This window comes from Orcinus orca, chromosome 16 (genome assembly GCF_937001465.1).
Source record: "Orcinus orca chromosome 16, mOrcOrc1.1, whole genome shotgun sequence".
Lineage (NCBI taxonomy): Eukaryota > Metazoa > Chordata > Mammalia > Artiodactyla > Delphinidae > Orcinus > Orcinus orca.
In genome coordinates this window covers 62373271-62394346 of record NC_064574.1, presented here as the reverse complement: position 1 = coordinate 62394346, position 21076 = coordinate 62373271, and the positions used below count along the sequence as shown (strand labels likewise).

At 48.9% G+C, this 21076-nt stretch overlaps 1 protein-coding gene and 1 non-coding gene across 5 annotated transcripts in view; both read right to left on the bottom strand.

Annotated features, from left to right (window-relative positions):
• The window catches only part of ABCC1 (ATP binding cassette subfamily C member 1), a 133700-nt gene extending 114635 nt beyond the window's left edge, over positions 1-19065 (bottom strand). For all 4 annotated transcript variants that reach the window (XR_007472257.1, XM_049699592.1, XM_049699594.1 and 1 more), the window contains exon 1: positions 18935-19065. Coding sequence is in view for 3 of the 4 variants with exons in the window: in XM_049699592.1 (XP_049555549.1) it covers positions 18935-18982 (48 nt within the window). In the remaining variant the exon portion in view is untranslated. The remainder of the gene's footprint in view (positions 1-18934) is intronic.
• Positions 19066-20186: 1121 nt separating this feature from the next.
• Positions 20187-20280, bottom strand: LOC117201547 (small nucleolar RNA SNORD116). The gene has a single exon (XR_004483611.1). It is a non-coding gene; the product is annotated as a small nucleolar RNA SNORD116 (small nucleolar RNA).
• Positions 20281-21076: the final 796 nt, after the last annotated feature.

Sequence of the window (21076 nt, the reverse complement as noted above, 5' to 3'; positions counted from 1 at the left end):
TGAAACCGAGAGAGAAAATTCCTGGCTTACTCTTTTCATTCCCTTCTCTTGAATAGGCCCAAGAACAGGAAACTGGGAAAGCCACCTCATCCTCAAAACAATCCCTTGGAGACACCCTGTCACTGTCCCCTGCCCCAGAGCCTTCCAACGCAAAGAGTGTCCCGGCTCGCCCATCTCCATGTCCCAAGGTCTCTACTCCCAACTGAAATCTGAACTCTGTGCTCCGCATCCGTGCCAAGAAGCATCACGGGCACTGTTGAAGAGGACCAGAACTCGATGGCCAAAAGCACAAGCTTTGGAGCCGAAGGCCTTGAATCCTATCACCACCGCTTCCTGGCTGTGTGGCCTTGGGGGAGTCACCCCACCTCTGACTTTGAGCCACTCATCTCTCATTGGACTAAACACTCAACGTTACAGGACTTCCCTGGCGGTCCAGTGGTTAAGACTCTGCACTTCCACTGCAGGGGGCACGGGTTCAATCCCTGGTTGGGGAACTAAGATCCCACATGCTGTGCAGCATGGCCAAAAAATAAATAACTAAACAAACAAACCAACCCAGTGTGAGGGGAGGGAGTGGCCACTGGGGGTTGAACGTGCTGCTGCTTACTTCTGCTATATTATTACTGCCACTGTTATTGTTGTTGTTGTCGTTATCATTGTTTGAGTGAGGATAACAGCTCATAAAGCCCTGTGCCGGAATGCTGCAGCCTCCCCAAGGAGACTTTCTTTCATCTGTCTTGCTCCAGGCTTAGTCAAAGTCATTTGACACAGTCTGTCAGAAAAGCCTCCACTCTGGCCCACCTGAGTCCTCCTACCATGGCCACTGACCTGGAAGCACCCACAATGGCTACTGTCAAACAGGCCACTATTGTGACGACAAGGGACACTCCCATCACGGTGGAGACGGTGCCACCCCTGAGAGCCTAGACTCTGGGCCAAACAGCTGGGGTCCCATCCCAGCTCTGCTACATATGAGCTGTACTACCTTGGGCAAGTCACATAACCACCCTGGGCCTCAGTTTCCCCATCTGTAAAATGGGGATGATAACAGTCTATTAACCTCATAGGGCTGTTTTTGAGGATTAAACGGAAAGTGTTTTGTCCAGGGCCTGGGACTAACGAGCACCGTGACTGTTAGCTATGATCATCAGTCTTACCGGGTCCTGTAAGGCATGGTCGTGCCCCTACTTTGGCCCATGATACTCTCCCCCTGACCTCTGATGCTCTAGCTGTGATGGCCTCCCCACTGTCCTTCAATTTCACCCAGGTTTTTCCCCACCTCGGGGGCTCCCACCCACTGTTCTGGCCCTGGAATACCCTTGGCCAGGCCAGCTCCTTCACATCCTTCCAGCGATGCCGGAGGAGAGAGGCCTACCTGTCTAAAGCGCCCCCCTCCCGGGTTCTTCACTAGGACCAAACCCCGTGTATTTCCTTCAGTGCCCCTATGTTTATGGGGCAGCACAGGACAGGGGTTACCAACCAGACTCGAGCCAGAGGGCCTGGGTTTGAAACCAGCTCTGCCATCTACTAGCTGGGTGATGTCACCTCTCTCTGCCTCCGTTTCCCCATCAGTCTCTACTCCACTACTGTGGGACGGAATCATTAGGACTTACAAAGAGCTTAGCACAGTCCCCAGAGCTTTGCAAATGCCCTGCACGTCTGCACTATCAACTACTTCCCGTTTGAGTTCTAAGTGTCTCTCTTTCCCTCCTACCTGTAATCTCCCCAAAGCAGGATCATGTCCTTTATCACCTGCATACAGGAGGTGCTCATTAAAGACTTGTTCAACAAATGAAAGGGGTGAATAAATCTATCTGAAGAGCAACCCAGAAACGCGCAAAGAAAAGCCAGAGACTGTCCCCGCCTGTGACCCAACAATCATAGTTATGGGCACAAGCCCAAAGGAAATAACTCAAACAGCAAGAAAAGGAACAATTTTCACATGCTGGGCCATTCTCAGTGACAACCAGGAAGCTCCCAGGCACGCAAGAGCTGAGCAAACAGTGGCAGGGGATCCTGCTGAAAATGACCCAGCTGTCACGAACCAAAGCCGGGGCCACCTCCGGCCCTGGAGAGGCCACGAACAGAGAGGGGCAGGCATTGGCCACCCAGGCTCATGCCCTCTGATGAGGGTTTTTAACCTGCATGTGAAAGCAGACCAAGAACAAGAGCTGTGATTAAGGGTTAGGGGAGGATCCCACATCACAGAAATGCTTGGTGCTGAAGGTGGAAGGGAGGTCTTGTTTTTCTGGAGAGGTTTAGGTACCCTCACAGAAAGTCCTTAAATAGCCCCAGGCACAGGCTCAACCTGTCTAATCCCTGAAACAAACCTATGAGGAGACAGGTCCTATCACTAGTCTCCATTTTACGGATGCGGAAACTGAGACACAGAATGAAAACGCTCCCTGACCTGGGCCAAGGAGACCGTGTTACCCGGAAGACCAGAAGTCAACTGTGGCTAACTTAGGGGCCAATCGAGGGGCCTACATGGCTGTCCTGTACTTTTTCCACCTCTGCTTCCTCCCAGATCCTCAGATTTCACTTTGGACCAGAGCAGGGACTGCTGTGTAACGATGATGATGATGAAGACGATGGTAATAACAACGATGGAGAGCAACAGTAATAATAACAGCATTTTGCAGTGACAGGACTGGCACCATAACTGTATATTAACTCATTTAATTTTAGCACTCTATGAGGCAGGCGCTACCACTGTGCACACATGAGAAAACACAGGCAGAGAGAGGTAAAGTCACTTTACTGAGGTCACAGTGCTGGCAAGCAGCAGAACCAGGATCTGAGCGGAGGCTACACTGGCTCCCTGTGTTGCTATTTTCCTCTAAACATCTTCCCAACTGGCCTCCATGAGGCAGGGAGGCTGTGGTTTCACTTGTACTTAGCACTGGACCTACAGCAGTAACACACAGAACAGGGAGGGATCAGAAACTATTATCTTGGGACTTCCCTGGCGGTCCAGTGGTTAAGACTCTGCGCTTTCACTGCAGGGGACAGGGGTTCGATTCCTGGTCGGGGAACTAAGATCCCGCATGCTGCGCGGCCAAAAAGAAAATAAAACTATTATCTTATTGTATCAATTCAAAGGCCCATGTTTCGTCACGTGACATCTGTCTGCATCTCGAGATCAGTGCATCCTACAATCTCTGCTGGCCACGTTTTCATAGCCTAGCGGCCCTGAAATTGGGATGCATGTCACAACTGCCGGCCTCCTGGATTCGATGAGATGTGGTGTGCCTCTCTCAACACTCCAGCCTCTTCTCTAATCTTACTGCACCATGAAGGATGGCAAGAGGCTTTTTCCTAAGTTTCCAGAATCAAGAAGGAGAAATGAAAACTGCCCTTACTTCTTGGCCAAGCTAACCCTAGGAGAGAGGCAATCACCACCCTGCCCCACCTCTTCAGCACAGCTCCGTAACAACTCGAGTAACTTTAATGGGGGTGCGGGAGGATGAGTGTAACTGTCAAGCTACCTGACCAGGCCACCTAGGGCAAAACCGCCAGCAGCCTCATCTGATAATCTCCACCTGCCAGCTGCGTTCTTGTCTCCACAGTCCCTTCCCCAGGCCCTTGCCCAGGCCAGGTTGTTTTTGCCAAACCCAGGCAGAGAGGAGGCAATAAAACCTACTCAACAAAGGACGTACAGCCCTTTCCCAAGGGCCATGGTTTCTGCCTGGCCCCATGAGAGAAATCCTCTCTGCCAGCACAGTGTTCTTTCTGAAACACACACTCAGATAGGATCTGCCTCAGAAAAGGGTTTTTATTTCAACCACTTCTGGGTCCATGAGCTCCCTTCTCCTCAATTTCTATAAGATACTTGGGGAGCAGCAACATGCTGAATTCACATCCACATGTATACTTCTCAGGTTTGCTGGAGATCTGATTAGCTGTGGGAAGAGGCCTGAAAAGTACAAGCAGGCTGCAGATGTAAAGTGTTACCGATATACCGTCAACCGGGAGAAAACAGAATCACACAGACAGTGATAAGTGACTAGCAAATCATGGCCTTGCCCAAAACATGGCAGCATGTGGACTGAGTCTGGGCAAGGGTTTCTCAATCTTCACACTCTTGACATTTGGGCCCCGATAATTCTTTGTTATTGGGGGGGCTTCCCTATGCATTGTACAATGTTAGCAGCATCCCTGGCCTCTACCCACTGGATGCCAGGAGCACCCTCCTTCCAGTTGTGACATCCAAAAATGTTTCCAGATGTTGACAAATGTCTCCTGGGGCCAAAACTGCCTGGAGGAGAGAAGCACTGATCTAAGCAGTTTGCAGAATATCCTATTTTTTCATTTAGTGGTGACATATTTAACAGCTATTAGGTAAATACAAGAATATGACCAACCTGCAATCTCATAGAAATTCAAAAGTGACATGAAACTTCCTTTGGGGATAAATTTATTTAGGTTTAAAAAAAAAAAGTGAACTTATTTAAAGAAAAGTAGTAAATAAGTAGGTGGCAGACACTACTGGTTAGCTTCCTCAACAGCCTTTCCCAACTCCCTTCTCTCTCGCTGTCTCCCGCTAAAGAAGTGTAAAACCAAATGCTCACTTTCCCTGCCTCCCTACTAGCTAGAGGTGGTCATGTGATCCAGCTCCAGCCAAGGAGACACGAGCAGAAGTCTACAGCACCAGGAGAGGGCCTTTGAGGGAAGATCTTTACTCTCCTGAATAAAAAGAGATAAATGAGGCTGGTGTGCTCCTTCTCTCTCCCTACCTTGAACCTACATGTGATGGGAGCCATTCTGGGGCTTTGAGGGAAAGACAAAGAAAATGGTGTCAGCCCTGACACCACTGGGTCACTAATCCAATGCCAGCAACCGCCAGAGGTACTAGACCTCCTGATGTGTAAAAAAGTAAATACTTTTAGGTCTAGGCCACTGGAGTTATGCTTTCTGTTCCTTAGAGCCAAATGCAATCCTAGTAGGTATGAAGTGAGATATAAATGTCAAAATCATGAAAATCACACAAGGGACTGAGGGTGAGACAGTGGAGAAGACGGCAGGCACTGAGGTCAAACTGGAAGCTTTGAACACTGTCTACAACCCTTGCCAGCTGTGTGAACATGGGCAAGTTTAACTGTGCCCTCAGTTTCCACATCTAAATAAGGGATCATAAGAGCACATACCCAGCATTACCATGAGCCCCAAACAAAGTATTTACAAAGAAGGCACTACTTGACATAGAATAATCCTCAATGCATGTTATTTACAAAAATAAATTCTCACCAAAGTTACCCAATAAAATAGGACTAAAGACTAAAATTGGGGACTTCGCGGGTGGTCCAGTGGTTAAGAATCCATCTTGCAATGCAGGGGACACCGGTTCGATCCCTGGTCGGGGAACTAAGATCCCACATGCAGTGGGGCAACTAAGCCCGTGTGCCACAACTACTGAGCCCACATGAAGCAGCTACAGAGCCCACGTACTCTGGAGCCTGTGTGCCACAACTAGAGAGGAGCCAGAGCTCAGCAACGAAGATCCCATGCACCACAGCCAATAAATAAATAAGACTAGAATTGATTCAGTCATTGGTTCTTTGCAACACCTAGAAAGGAAGCTGCCTGTAAGGATTGTATGTAAAATACCCCTGCCTTGGTGCTAAAGACAGTAAATCAAGCAACCAAGACTTTCTGGAGGATCCAAGTCTAGAGGTCCATGTCTGTCTCCTCACGCTGGCCCCCCTTCTCTCCAATCTCCACACTGGCCTTCCTTGTTAAGCTGGGGCTTTTGTACATGCTTTTTCCACTGCCTAGAACACTCTTATCTTCTGCTTTTGTCTTTGTAGCAAACTACTAGTTGTACTCCAATACCCACTCTTCCTGAATCCCTAGTAATTAATCTTCAGCTGGGCACATGCCTGTCCAGAAAAGAAACTACATTTCCCGGACTCCCTTGTAGCTAGATGTGGTCACATGACTAGGTACTGGCCAGTGGGATGTGAACAGAGTGATGTGGGTGACTTCTGAGTTGCACCCTTCTGCCCCCTTTGCTCTGGCTGGAATGTGGACATGGGGTTGCACATTCCTTTTTTTTTTAAAAAAATATTTATTTATTTTATTTTTGGCTGTGTCGGGTCTTAGTTGCGGCATGCGGGCTCCAGAGCGCACAGGCTTAGTAGCTGTGGTGCACTGGCTTAGTTGCCCCATGACCTGTGGGATCTTAGTTCCCCGACTAGGGATCAAACCCGCATCCCCTGCACTGGAAGGCAGATTCTTAACCACTGGCCCACCAGGGAATTCACAGCGGTACACATGCTTGGGTCAACAATGTGGGTGGCACCTGGGGACAGTAAAGCAACAAGACAGGAGGGGCTTGGGCCCCTGACACCCTCAGGGACAGAGCTGCCACACCAAACTGGGATTTTTACACCAGAGAGAATTTAGCTTCTATCTTAAGCCACTGTGTTTAGGGTCTATGCCACATGCAGCCAAACCTATAATATCATATAGGCTCAGGAATTCTCTCCTTTCCTTCGTTGGATCAGATCAAACCCCCTACTACATCACAGAGCTCCCTTTCGTAGCACTGCACAGCTATGATTTTCCACTCATTTGTTCAATCCCCAGACAAGACTGGCACTCAGCGGTGGCAGGGAGCTCTGCTCTGCACATCTTTGACTCCCGGCATCAAGTTCAGTGCAAAGATAATCAAGAGCACCCAGAGAATGTCGACTGAATGGGCCCAGGCTACGGGACCAAGGGGTGAGAGCTCTGTCTTCTGTGCACAGCTCACAGTCTTGGCGCACTGACCCTCGGAGGCTCTGTCTCCTGCAAGGGGCATCTAAGAGGGTGGAAAACATGCCCCTTTGACACCCACCCAACCTTGCTTCACATCATTCCCAGATCTCCCTTACATAGAAGTTATAAAACAAGGCTATCCAACTGCCTGGAGAGGAAACAATTATTAGCAAATTACTTAATTAGGCTCATGTTGACATTTCACCTCTGAGTAAATATGTTAGTTAAAAATGGGTCGAATCCAAGATGCACAGTTACTGAAACATAAAGAATGTTTTCAGAAAATCCCGTTTCTGCTTTTTAAAAAAATATCTTATATTTGGGATGTGCGGAGAAAAGAGACTGAAAATTAAAATGCCAATAAGAGGTTATCTCTAGAAGAGCATCATTATGGAGGATTTTCACATTCTACTATACTGGTTCCTGTACTGTTTCATTTTATACTGGACCTCTTATAATGTCAGACAAAGAAGAGCATAAGAGAAAAGAAGTCCCTTTAAGTAACTCAATCGTGACCATCTTTACAGTAGCTGAAAACCTGGAACTTCCCAAGTATGCATCTGTCAGCAGTCTCAGCTGTCACAGCCCACCTTCACTCCTGTGCCATGGATTTAAGTACTTAAGCAAGTCTTCTTAATCCTCAACTACAAAGAAAATCTGCAGAATGAATTTCCCCACCCATCAGCCCAATTTCAGAGCTGACACCCAACACCCTGGCATGCCTCATCCAGACCCGGGCACCCTACAGACACCCCATAACAACTGGGCGAATTAGCCCAAATCCTCAGATGCTGGGGACCGGTAGTCTGAATCCCTGAAATTGCGCTGGGCTCCATCCTGATTTTGTCAAGGCCTGCGTGGGCGCAGAGGTTACAAGGAGGTGATAAACCAGAAGAGAATTGCCACACCAGAAATCCCCACTCCACTGCCCCCAACTGTCCATCACGGTCCCCTCCTGTCCAGCCTCCTGCAGCACCACAGCGAGTGCCTGCCACGCTTAGCTAAGCATCCTCTATATCTTGCCTCTTTTCTTTCCAACTCTGTGAGATACACGGCATGATCATGATCCCCACTTCACAGATGAGGACACTGAGGCTCCCAGAGGTGAAGTGACTGGCCCAAGGTCGCACACCGGGAACTGGCAGGACCGATTTTCGCACCCAGGCCCCTGAAGCTGGCCTCGTGACCCCAGCCGTATGTGTCCCTGGCTTTCTTTGGAGCTACACCTTCTCCTCGCCCAAGTATCCCCATGCCTTCAGCTGCCAATGCTTGGCCCCCCCACCACCACCCCCAACTAATATCCTCTTTGGGAATAAAGAGGGTCTGACTGAGGGGGGGGCCATTTCTCCAACCCCTCCCCACCAAATATGCAAATGAGCTGGAAGTAGGCCAGCCCTGACCCCAGCACCAAGTGTGAAGTGGTCCACCTAGACCACAAGGACTTCAGTGGACAAAAGTAAAAGAAGGGAGAGCCCCATTACACTACAACTGCAGTTCTCAGAGCCTAAACTACCACGTGTCTTTGCTCCGCGACCCTGAGTGAGTGAAACTGTTTTTGAGGAAGAAGCCTTATCATAGGGCTCCTGGGTAATCTAAATTATAACTACCTTCCCCAGCACCCTAAAGGTCACCTTCCCCAGCACCCTAAAGCTCCAGCTTTCCCCTGGGCCACTGGTCTCCAGCCTTATAAAGCTGATTAGAGGGACTGCAGAAGGCACTGCCATTAATATGCACCGGTCATCTGCTATTAACAATCGTAAAAACAACAACAATAATGACGGGCACCCTTAGAGAGACCCTGCTAGAAGTGAGCCACCACTTTTTTAAACACAAGCCAGGCTGTAGATAGGACAAAACCTTTTCGATGATTTGAGATATTCACTCCACTCCTAAGAGTATGTTCCAAGAAAGTAAGTCAACAGGCACTACCCGTATGATACTCATTACAATGTTCTCTGTGAAAGAAAAAGAAAAAAGAAGGGGGGAAACAGCAACCTAAATGTCAAACCACAGGCAATAATTATATAAATTACAGTCTACCAATGCTAGGAACTACTGCTTGGACATTTAAAGGTATAATTACAAAAGTTGTGCAGGAACATGGGAAAATTCTTACAAGAATAAATGAAAATGTGGGATAGAAAATAGTACACACTTTACAAGCGCAACCTGCAAAACCACATAAAAATCTGGACAAGAATCAGATGTCAACACACCAACAAACAATGGCCAATGGAAAAATATGTGCGACACACATGATAGACAAAGGGGCGAGATTCCCAATACGCTGAGAGGCCCCGCAAATTAACAGGAAAAAGCAAACCAGAGTAAACATGCACAAAAAGGACACTGAAAGAAAGACATGCACAGAAAAGAACACGCAAATTACCAGGGAATATGTTGTAGGATGCTCAGCTTCTAACTTCTAAGGGAAACATGGGTGAAAAAAGATATCTTTTTTGTCCATCAAATTAACAGAATTCGGCCATGTCCAGTGCCAGGAAGGATGCAGAGAAATGGGAATTCTCAGTCCCTGTCACTAGGAATGGACTTGCTACAACTTTTCTGGAAAATAACTAGCCAATACCCATTAAAAACTAAAATTTACATAATTTTAACCCATGTACAAGAATGTTCACTGGAGCATTGTTTACAGAAACAAAAAATGGGGAATAACACAAGCGATGTTATTAGCTGGGAAATGGCTGAATTAATTATAGCAAATCTATATTATACAATTCACTAAGGAATTACTAGTGAGATTCTATGTATTGCCATGTATCATATGTTAAGCAAAAATAAAGTGATGATTATAACATAACCCATTTTATTTTTAAGCATATTATTTATGTTTATAAACATTTCCATGATTACAGAGAAAGGACAGGAAGTATAGCTTGGTTATTGATTAGAGAGAGAGTTAACGCTTTATTTAAACATCTCTGTTGTTTTCTCACAAGGAGTAGCACTTTGGGAACAAAAGAACTCTACAATGAAACTAGAAAGTTTACATGTAAAAATTAAATCCGAGTTGTATCAGCTTGTATTAGCATGTATTAGTTGTATTAGCATGTATTAGCATTAGATTATGAGTAAAACTTTTACCTGTTGTTAAATTGTTGATGTAAAAACACTTTTTAAACAACAAAGACGTCAAAGAACGTTTAAAATTTAAACATATCTTTTTAAAATTAGAACAAAACCAATCATTCTCTGGACCAAATCCACTGGAACGTAAGGTTTAACTCCGCTGGGCAAAACCCTCTCATACACAGGGAAGCAACATGAGCCTGGTCAATTCCCAGCCTGATCAATGCTCTCAAATGCCACAAACACAGCAGGTGCTTAATAAATGTTGGTGAGTCCATTAGTAGGAGTATAAACTACAGCTCCACCTGACAATTAGAACTGTCAGATTTCAAAATGCACATATCCCCCAACCCAGCAATTTCGGGGTGGGGGGGTGGGGGTAGGGATTTACTCTGCTTTGTCATTTACATCTATTTGCATACAGTACCAAGATGAGTGCTCGTGGCAGCACCGTTCATCACACTGAAAACTGGAACCAAGGACCCTGACAGCAACTGAGGGAGGACTGGGTGAATACACAGCACAGTCCTTAACAGAAGAAAGTGTGGCCTGCAAAGTATTATTCCCTTTTTCTTTCAATTTGCATGGACTTAACATGTAAAGAAAATCAACACTGGCTTCTTAGTGAAAGGAGCCAGATACAGAACATTATTTAGAATATGAAACTATTTGGGGAGGAAAAAAAGATACTCATTTTCAATCTCTCCCCACCCCCTCACCCTTCATACATATTTGCATATGCTTGAAATTTTCTAGGACACCCAAGAAACTACCATGAATGGCGACTTCTGCAAACAGAGCACAGGGAGAGGAAGTACTGAAACTTTTACTTTCCCTTTATATTCTTCTAGAATATAGTTTTATTCTGGGATTTTTATAACTTTTTTAAAAAGTTATAACTTTTTTAAAATGATAATTTTTTGAAAGTAAAAGCACAATCAAAAAAGTTACCGTGCAAGATCTTCCAGGCCAATTCAACATCTAGTTTTGTTTTGTTTTGTTTTTAACATCTTTATTGCAGTATAATTGCTTTACAATGGTGTGTTAGTTTCTGCTTTATAACAAAGTGAATCAGCTATATGTATACATATATTCCCCACATCTCTTCCCTCTTGTGTCTCCCTCCCACCCTCCCTATCCCACCCCTCTAGGTGGTCACAAAGCACCCAGCTGGTCTCCCTGTGCTATGCGGCTGCTTCCCACTAGCTATCTGTTTTACATTTGGTAGTGTATATATGTCTATGCCACTCTCTCACTTCGTCCCAGCTTACCCTTCCCCCTCCCCATATCCTCAAGCCCATTTTCTACGTCTGCATCTTTATTCCTGTCCTGCCCCTAGGTTCTTCAGAACGTTTTTTTTTTTTTAGATTCCATATATATATGTGTTAGCATACGGTATTTGTTTTTCTCTTTCTGACTTACTTCACTCCAACATCTAGTTTTAAAAGAAGAGTTTTCTAGCAATCTGTAGAAAGTCATCTTAATCGTGCAAGAAAAGCACCTCATCATCTTAATGGGCCCTGAAAATGCTTTGAAGGGGAATCAAGTGGGGAATTCCAACTTGATCTGACCCTGAACGGTGCAGCTAAGGTTCTGAAACAGATGAAACTCATTGAAAAATATAAACCTGAGACTCGTTCAAACCTAAATGGATCAAAAGCCCATGACTATCAGGGAGCAAGTAACGCTCCATCTCCTCGCTAAGCTGCAGTGAGCTTCTTCCTTGGAATTTCCAAACCCTTATTATTACCACAAGCCATTTTATTAGTGCTTTATGGATTTTTGCAGAATGCTCCAGGCAAGATTTTCATGAGACGGGCTCTGCACCTCAGGGTCTTCGCATCTGCTGTTCCCTCTGTCTGAGGCTCCCTTCCCCCAGCCCTTGCACAGCCAGCTTTGCCATTCAGGTCAAAGGTCAAATGTCACCTCCTCCAAAAAGCCTTCCCTGGACATGCCCCTATCATAGCTTGCACCCCAGTTCTTCCCAGTTCACATCTTTGTGGCACTTGCCGCCACCCAAAATCATTTTGGTCATCCCCAGCGTAAGCTCCATGAGAACGTGGACCTCGTCTGCCTTGTTCGTGGCTGTATTCCCAGCATCTAGAACAGTGTCAGCACCCTGTAGATGCTCAATTAATAATAAAAGACTGAATAAATGAACGAGTGAGAAAAGGTTGCGGGAAGAACAGGAGAACGAATCCAGTGTTGTAAAAACCACTCTCAAGCTGTCCGTGCCGGGGAAACGCAGGCACTTGAAAACTGCTCTCCAGAGAGGAAGGTATCCCCAAGCACGTATCCGTAGTTACCCAAGAGGCCAATAAAAGGTAAACGGAGGTTCTCAGAGAGACAACTCACTGAGAGGGAAGGAAAAAGCCTCAAAAAACCTGAATTATTCCCCGAGGGTACCGGATGCCACCCTCCCCGGGTCACCTAGAACCCATTTTCCAGAACTTGGCAACCTCCTCCAGGAGATGAAACCCCACAATTAAACCAAGGGGAAACTTAAGTAGAGTCTCGACTTTGTAACTGTCCACCTATCCTGGGGCAGTTTAAGATGAACGAGCAGCGCTTCAAAGCTGACCTCTAAGGACCAGGACTTCACGCTGGGACTGAGCCGTCAGAAACCCCACTCCCAACCCAAATGGATTCGGGGAGAAAAGCCCTGGGTGGAAAGTGGCAAACAGCACTGAAACGGCTGCAATCGCTTCTCTAGCTAATTGGAGTTTAACCTCCTTAACATCTCATTAAGCTTCTCCACAGCAACCCCAATAAGCCAATTACGGGAGACGTTCAACAGCCTAAAAACTCAAGGAAGGCTTCCCTGGTGGTGCAGTGGTTGAGAGTCCGCCTGCCGATGCAGGGGACACGGGTTCGTGCCCCAGTCCGGGAAGATCCCACATGAGAGGCCCGCGTACCGCAAAAAAAAAAAAAAAAAAAAAAAAAAAAGCTTAAGGAAATGCAGGAGGGGTGAGGCAAAAGTCTTGCCCCAGATTTCTCCTCCAGATTCCTCCCCACCAACGGCTGTGGGACTTCGCCTCCCAGGGGACGTCTGAAGACATTTTTGTTGTCACAACAGTGGGGAGGTGCTACTGGCATTTAGTGGGTAGAGGCCAGGGATGCTGCCAAACAGCCCAGAGCGCACAGGGCAGACCCACAACGGAGTTATCTGGCCCAAAAGGTCAAGAGTGCCCAGGATGAGAAACTGCTCCACACCTATCACCCCTCCCCCACGCCGGCTTCCTCACTGCTCAGCCTTCAAGAGGGAAGCAGGGGTTCCACAGCTCCACCGGAAGAGACGCTGTCTCAGTTACCACGCCAGGTTGGGGGAAACATTCGCCTCAGGATGTTCAAGTCCTTGTCATTATCTCAATCCATTTCATTAGCCCTTTATTCCTTTTGGCAAAACGTTCAGGTAAGTTTTTATGGGCTAGAGTTTTACTGACCATTAAGAGGTGATGAAATCTAGACCTTATCCCACCATGAAAATCTGGAGCCGACATCACAAACTAGACGTTTGCTTCAAATTCCCCGGGCATTGATAATTTGTTTATCCATCTCCCTCCTGCCAACATGACCAAGCTAGAGCAGCACCAAACCAGTGAGCCAGAGCGGCCCCAGTCATCTCACCAAAAGGCCGGGCTTCAAAGCGGGAGATGCCGACTCAAATGCCTATGGGTGCCAGGTGGGGTCCATCAGTGAGGGAAGCAGACCAGGTAAGAAAGCACGAAGAAAAAAGGCAACGGACGCCGGGCCTACGAATTAAAGCACAATAAGGAGGAGCGGGGACTGCGGCAACCTGGGGCCAGCAGGCCTGTTCTGCAGGTGGTCAGCCCCAGCTGACCACCACCACGTACAAACACGGGCCCTCATGCAATGATCTTTCAAAAGTCAGAAATGCAGATTTTTCTGTGAATTCTCCCCATCTGTAAATATTAGCAATCATAGTAATTCAACATTAAAATAAAGTCAAAGCAGCACACCAGTGGGCCAGATCTAACTCCCCCCAAGGAACTCATACCTCAGACACTCAAATTCAAATGCTAATGGCGCCTACAGTATGCCAGGCTCTGAGTCCTGGAAAAAGGGACGGACCAGACTCAGTTCTGACCTTTGCAAGACAAAATATAAGCAGTTGGATGTGGAAGCTGGAAGGCTTGTTCTACCTGAGAATCCATTCCAAACAGGCAAGGGACTATTTCATCCTTAGAGGGCTCTGGAAAGAGGTTCCAACCCAGCTCACAAGCGACTCCAAAGCTTCATGTCATTCATTCCTTCAGTAAATATTTACTGAGCACCTACTATGTTCCAGGCACTGTTCCAGGTGCTGGGATTACACAGCACAGGCCAAACCCCTGTCCCTGTGAAGTTGACCTTTTGGTGAGAGTTTACAGGGAGTAAACAAAACAAATAAGTAAGAGATTTGGTGTAGGGCTTCCCTGGTGGCGCAGTGGTTGAGAGTCCGCCTGCCGATGCAGGGGACGCGGGTTCGGGCCCCGGTCCAGGAGGATCCCACATGCTGCGGAGCAGCTGGGCCCATGAGCCATGGCCGCTGGGCCTGCGCGTCTGAAGCCTGTGCTCCGCAACGGGAGAGGCCACAACAGTGAGAGGCCCGCGTACCACAAAAAAAAAAAAAAAAAAAAGATTTGGTGTAGATGGCAGTACGTACTGGGTTGGGGAGGGGGGGTTGGGAGGAGCCAGAGGACAGGGAATACAAGGAAGCGGCAGGGAGTCAGGGAAAGGCTGACTGGGGTGACATCTGAACAAGGATTTGAAGGTGCAGGAGCATTCTGGGCAGGGGAAACAGCAAATGCAAAGGCCCTGAGGCAGTGTGAGGGAGACAGAAAGTACCAGCTGATGTGGTCAGAGAGGTGAGGGGACCAGATGCTGTCAGGCCTTGTAAGCCTCTCTAAGCCCTCTGGCTTTTTCCCTGAGGGAAGTGGGGCGTCGCTGCAGGGTCTTGGGCAGAAGGGGAGAGGATCTGACCTCTGTCTTTAACAGGAGCCCTCTGGCTGCGGGGTTGAGACCAGACTGTAGGGGCCAAGGAGGGCAGCAGGGAACGCACTGAGGCGGGAACACCCAAATGCAGGATTGAGCCCATGGTGGCTCTGGTCAGAGCAGCAGCTGGAGAAGCAGTGAGAAGCAGGCATTCTGAAGGAACAGGCAACAGGATTTGCTGAGAGATCAGCTGTGCAATGGGAGGCAAAGGTGGGGAGTCCAGGATGACGCAGGGTTTGGGCCTGAGCCTCTGGGGACAGGGCTGCCATCAGCTGAGATGGGGAGGGCTGGGGTGAGGGGGCTCCAAGTTCCATGTGGGACGCGGTAAACCGGAGCCACCCATGAGACACCCAGGTGGAGACGTTAGTTCCAAAAAGTTGAGAACACAAATGGAAAGAGATTTTCCATCCACCACTGGGTTCCAAACGTGAGGCTCCTCCAAGACTATCACAAACAGAGCCAGTCCAGCTGGGAGAAGATCACGGCTCCTTGTTGTTGGGTCGCTGGGGCTTCGTTCTGCAAGGCTGGAGGGGAACCCAGGAACCCTGAACTAGCCCTTGCCCTGCCCATGCCTCTCAAATGGCTTTTCTCCTCCCAAAGCCATCCGCCTTGTCACGCTGCCATTCTGGGCCTCAGATTCAACATGCGTGAAGTGGGGTGGACGGAGGGGAAGACCCCATCAGTTCCAGGGCCCCTTTGGCTCTAATCCGCAAGGGAAAGAGGAGACTGGAAGGAGGGGCAGAGAGGAAGGTGGAGGAAGGCACAGTGATGCGTCTAAAAACCCATAGAAAATTTGAAGAATGGGGGAAAAATAAATCCGCTCATTCTACATTGTTGTAAAGCCTAAGGGAGCTAATTACGCCAGGAATTAGCCTGACCCCAAGGTCAGACCTTACCCCAAGAAGAATTTCAAATGGTTTCTAAAATACTCCTTTTCTCCCACCCTTTAGCAGCTAAATTGAATATTCAGGGGGTTACTCAGGTGGAAGATGGTTCAGGGCAGCTCCGTGGCAAGTATCAGCACCAGGACCAAATATTAGCAGGACTCCATGAACCATGACACAGATCCACCACTTCTGTTCATCCCCAGCAGCAGCAGGTACAGCAGCAAAAATTAACTAGAAAATTCCAGTTGCTGCACCGCTCACATGTACTAAGTGCTAACTGTATACCAAGCAGCAACATTCTAAGCACCTGCCAAGGATTCTCTTGGTACCGTGTTACCATCCTCATTATACACATGGGGAAACTGAGGCATGGAGGGGGAAGTAACTCGCCCAAGCTGCAGAGCCAGGATTTGAACCCCAGGGATGTGAGCACTGCTCAGAGCCGCCATACTCCACTGCTTACTGACTTGTCGCTTACTTTTCGACATTTTCTGATTTTTCTACACTGGACACGCAACACATTAATAAATGAATTTTTTAAAAAAATTAACTCGCAAGGGGAGGCCCGTGCCCATTTTCCCAACCATCATTTAAACATCAGCCACAAAACAGTCCTTCCTACCCGCCCCCCTACAACCACCCTCAAAAAAAAAAACAAAGGCAAACCCAGCGCTGGGGAACTCAGCCCCTGTTTTCCATTTAGATAACCAAGTTCCTCTTTTTCCATCCCAGAGCATTTGCCTGGGTGAAGGTGGGAAGTCAGCCAAACACTCACCACAGGCTATTTCCACGTGCTGGTTTTTCTGGCCATTTCCTGGGGCTCAGAGGCCGGCACTGGCCCAGGAACAAAGCTCTGACTAGAGTCTCAGGTGGGCTAGTCACCTTGATTTCTAAACACATGACCTTGGTCAAGGGAGGAGGCAGGCATGACTGGGTGGGTGGCCCAATCCCATGCCCCAGGTGAAGAAAAAGTGGGTCCAAAGGAAGGACAAGCAACTCGAAACACACAACTTCATCTTTGGAAAGAAGAATAATAACCTCTGCTTAACTCTGTGCAGGGCACAGGCTGAGCCACTTGCACAGACGGACTCATTTACTTTTCAAAACCACCGCAGGAGGTTGAGACTTTGGGGGCCCCCACCACCACTTTACAGATGAGGAAACTGAGGCACAGAGAGGCACACTGGCTTGCCCAAGGTCACAGAGTCTCTCCCGGCCTTGAGTGTGTGCCCTGGAAAACACAGAAGTCACCTGCTTTCAATTACTTTGGTTTCTCCTGCTACCTGGAAGTTCTCATGCCCCAGCTGCCTACTCTCAAACTCTGGTTCCAGGGCACATCCAGAAATTGGGACATCCAGCAAGTCCAGAAATCCAGAGGGAGGGAGCGCAGAGAAAAGTCTGCAGGGCCAAAGACTGGGGAAAGATGCAGGGCCTGGCAGAAGGGAAAGCCAACCACCTGGCAACTTCTGTAGCAAAAGTCCTTGCAGGAGAAAAAACACAACTGTTTCCCCGGATGAGCTTCTTTAGCTAAATAAACGGAGGACACCCCCAAACCCAGTCGACTTTGGAAAACCTGACTAGACGTCAACTGCCAGTTGCCATCAATGAAATACACCCTGGTGCAGAATCTAATTTACAGCCGCCTATTTTTTCCCCTCTGTAATTTATGAGAAGAAAATAAACAAGGAAATACTCCAGTATTCACAGCCAGCACTAGACCAGATCCCCATCTGATTCTTGCAGAAATCATCTTGCTGTTGTTACACCAGGTACGGGGAGCAAGGACTCCTCAGATTCTCCTCTCTCTGCTAAGTACAACACTACTTTGCAAATAAGTCTGCTCTCCAATTAGTCCTGGACCTTGAGTGCAAAGCTCTGGACTATTTCCAGCCCCAGAGTAAATCTCTGATCCCACTGGCCTGAAAATGTGAGACATACCCAGCAGTGTTTTGTTATTCTACCAAGTGATACCTCCCAAAAATAAAGCCTTTCCTACGGGGCCCTCAAGGATGACTTTTCAACACTCCAAATGCAGCCTGCAAGGAGAGGACCACAAAACAGAACAAGAAGGTATTTTTGGATGCTAATCACTGGCTCCAAAGAACCAAGGGTGTTTCCCTCTCCTGATTCCTAAACAAAAGTGGGAAAACTATCCTGTCCAGAACTGCATTCCGTGTTTACCAATAATCAAGATGGTGGGACACAAGAGTGCTTCCTGTAACAAAGAGGCAAATAGCATTACTGGGAAACTAAAGCCCAAGACACTGGGGATTAAACCACAGAGAATGGACTCCGAAGACTCAGCAGGCTCAGCAATGGACATTCAGAAGAAACCTGGAGGTGGGGGTCCCCACAGAGACGAGCCTCACGATTCAGGGGGTGGAATGGCACGCCCACTGGTACCAGGATACTGGGCATCCTCAGCTGCACCCCAAACCCGACCCCAGGGTCAGGCAAGTCAGAGCAGGGGTGAGCAGCCCTACCTTCTTTCCTGGCTGTTCCTCAAACTTCCCTAATTTTCCCCCTGTTCCCCCAAACTCCCCTCAAAGTATAAGCAAAAGGAAAGTAAAAGATGACAAAAAAAATTGTAACCACAGGAGACTAATATGGATGCAAAACAAGTGGGGAGGGGGAAAACCTCAACCCAGTCGCTGGAAGCCCCTTTCCATAGCCTGAGCCCTTCCCCAGCTCAGCCCTTTGGTAACGGGGTGTTTGCGAAAAGGGGGCTCCAAACCACAAAGGAGATGGGGGAACTTAAGCAGCGAGACACCCCCCACCTCTGGCGCCTCCTTCCCCGGCAGGTTATTTTTAATCGAAAAGGGAACCCCAGAGCGGACAGGGCCCCTCTTTTCAGCCCCCTCCCCCAGGCTCTGGCCCCTCACCTTCCCCCAAAAGCCCCAGAGCCGGGCACAGGCAAGCCCTCCCCAACGCCCTGCTTCCCCGGAGCCGAGTCACCCAAGTTTTCCCCCCTCAGCAGCACTCCCGAAGGGGCCGGCCGCGGGCGGGTTGGGGAGCGGAGCCCCCAGGCCAGCTGCTGGGTGGGGAGCCCGGCGCTCGGGGCGGCAGGGGTCCCCGGGGCTGCGGGCCCGGCCCGCCCTTCCCGGCGCTTCGCCCTAACCGCCTGCCTCCCCGCCCGCCGGCCTCCCTCCCTCCCGCTCCCCGCCGCCGGCCCCACGCGGCACGGGCGGCCACCGAGCACTTACCCAGAAGGGGTCTGAGCCATCGACGCTGCAGAAGCCGCGGAGCGCCATGCGGCCGGCTCGGGCACGGCGGGGAGCGGCGGACGGACTAGCCCGGCTGCTGGCGGCGGCGGCGGCGGCGGCGGCGGCGGCGGCGGCGGCGGCGGCGGCGAGGGCGGGAGGCAGCGGCGGAGGGAGCCGGGGCCGCAACGCCGCCTGGTTGGCCGGCGCGTCACGGGGATGCGGCGGCCCCGCCCCGCACGGCCCCGCCCCGCTCACCTCGTCCGGCCCGCTTGGGCCACGGCGGGAGGTTGCACCGTCGCTGGTCCGGCCGGTTGGCCCCGGACCCTCGGGCGCCCGATCTTACCCCCTCATAGGAGGCCCGGGGAAGTCCGCTGTAGATGCGGCCGCGACCTTTGCGTCCAGACCCCGCGACCAGTTTTCAAATCCTGCTGTAACAACAACGACGACGACAGCATTAGTAATAGAAACAACCGGGGGAAATAGAGTGTACTTATCCATCTATGAGCCAGGAGAGTGCCAGACACCGTAGCTGCGTCCTCACTGCACCCTCACTGTTATGACTCCCTTTTCATGAAGGAAGAAAACAAGAGGCAGAGAGGTTTGAGTGACTTCTCCAGGGTCACCGGGCTTACCCAGCCTGCTGACTCCAGAGCTGACGCAGAAACAGTAGGAGGTGGATACTCTATTTAATCTATGCTTTACAGGTGGAGAAACTGAGGCTCAGAGAGGTGAAGCGACTTGCCCAAGGTCACACAGCTGGCAAGCGGCAAAAGTGGGGCTGGAACCCATGACCAGTCTGACTCCAGAGCACTCAGCCTGAAGGCTCCAATCTCCAACCCAAACAGCTGTGTGCAAGCAGCTTTGACATTTTCTCCACCTTCTCTGCAGCACTTAGGAAACAACCAGGTTACTGATCTTTACCTTTGAGGTAAAGAAACTGAGGACTAGAGATACAGTAATAATTAACAAGCATTCACAGTCATGGGGCTTCCCAAGGCTGAGCTGTTAGCAATGAACATGAATTAACATGTGTAATGCTCACAAGAACCCCAAGAGGTAAGTACTATTATTATCCCCATCTTACAGTTGAGGAGACTGAGGCCCACTGAGGCAGAGTACTTTGTCAGGGATTATGTAGACCGTAAGTGGCTGAACCAAACTTTGAATCCAAGCTGACTGATCGGGAAGGGAGGAATCTATAATGCTAACCATCTTGCCATACTGTCTCTTTTTTTTTTTTTCCTTTTTATTTGGCCCTCAGATTCGATGAGGAGACGGTAGAGTGTTCTCACTCATTTTGTTCAGATTTTCCAAGGAATGCATACTATACTGTCTCTTTTTAATACACAGGCAGCCAGTGACAGAAGCTGGGCCTGGGGCCTGGGAGTCAAAGCTTTCCTCCTTAATCCCCTGCCTGATGTATGGTTTCCATCACACACACACACACACACACACACACACACACACACACACACACACACACACACACACACACACACACACACACACACACACACACACACACACACACACACACACACACACACACACACACACACACACACACACACACACACACACACACACACACACACCAGCTGCACCAAATAAAACAGGAAGAGTGATTGAACTTGAGACCGCCCCCCCTCCCCCTGCCACTGCCCTGCCATGAACCTAGTGAGGGAGGGAGGGAGATAGCATTGTTTTCTGTGACTTTTTTTTATTGGCCCAGGTTCCCCTCAGGGTGAGTGAGTTTTTATGGGATAATTACTTTTAGGTTATAATGCTCTTTGAGCTGTTGCTTTGACATTTATACATTTAACAAATACTTACTGAGCATCTACTATACGCCAGGTCTTTCTGGAAACAGGACAAAGTTGCTGCTCTTATGGTGCTTAAAGTGTTGGGGTTTCTTGCGCGGAAGGGGTGTTTAAAGTGTTTTTTTTTAATGGGAGGGGAACAGGTTAATCAAATAATCACACAAAGTATATTTACAGCTGTGATAAAAGCTAGGAAGAAAAAGTGGGAGTAAGAGGGTTTTAAAGGGTCCTCCTGGCCTACTGGCAGTGGAAGTCAGTGAAGGCTTCCTGGAGGAAGGGTCTTTTGAACTGGGATACAAGTGATGAGTCTGGTTTCATGAGG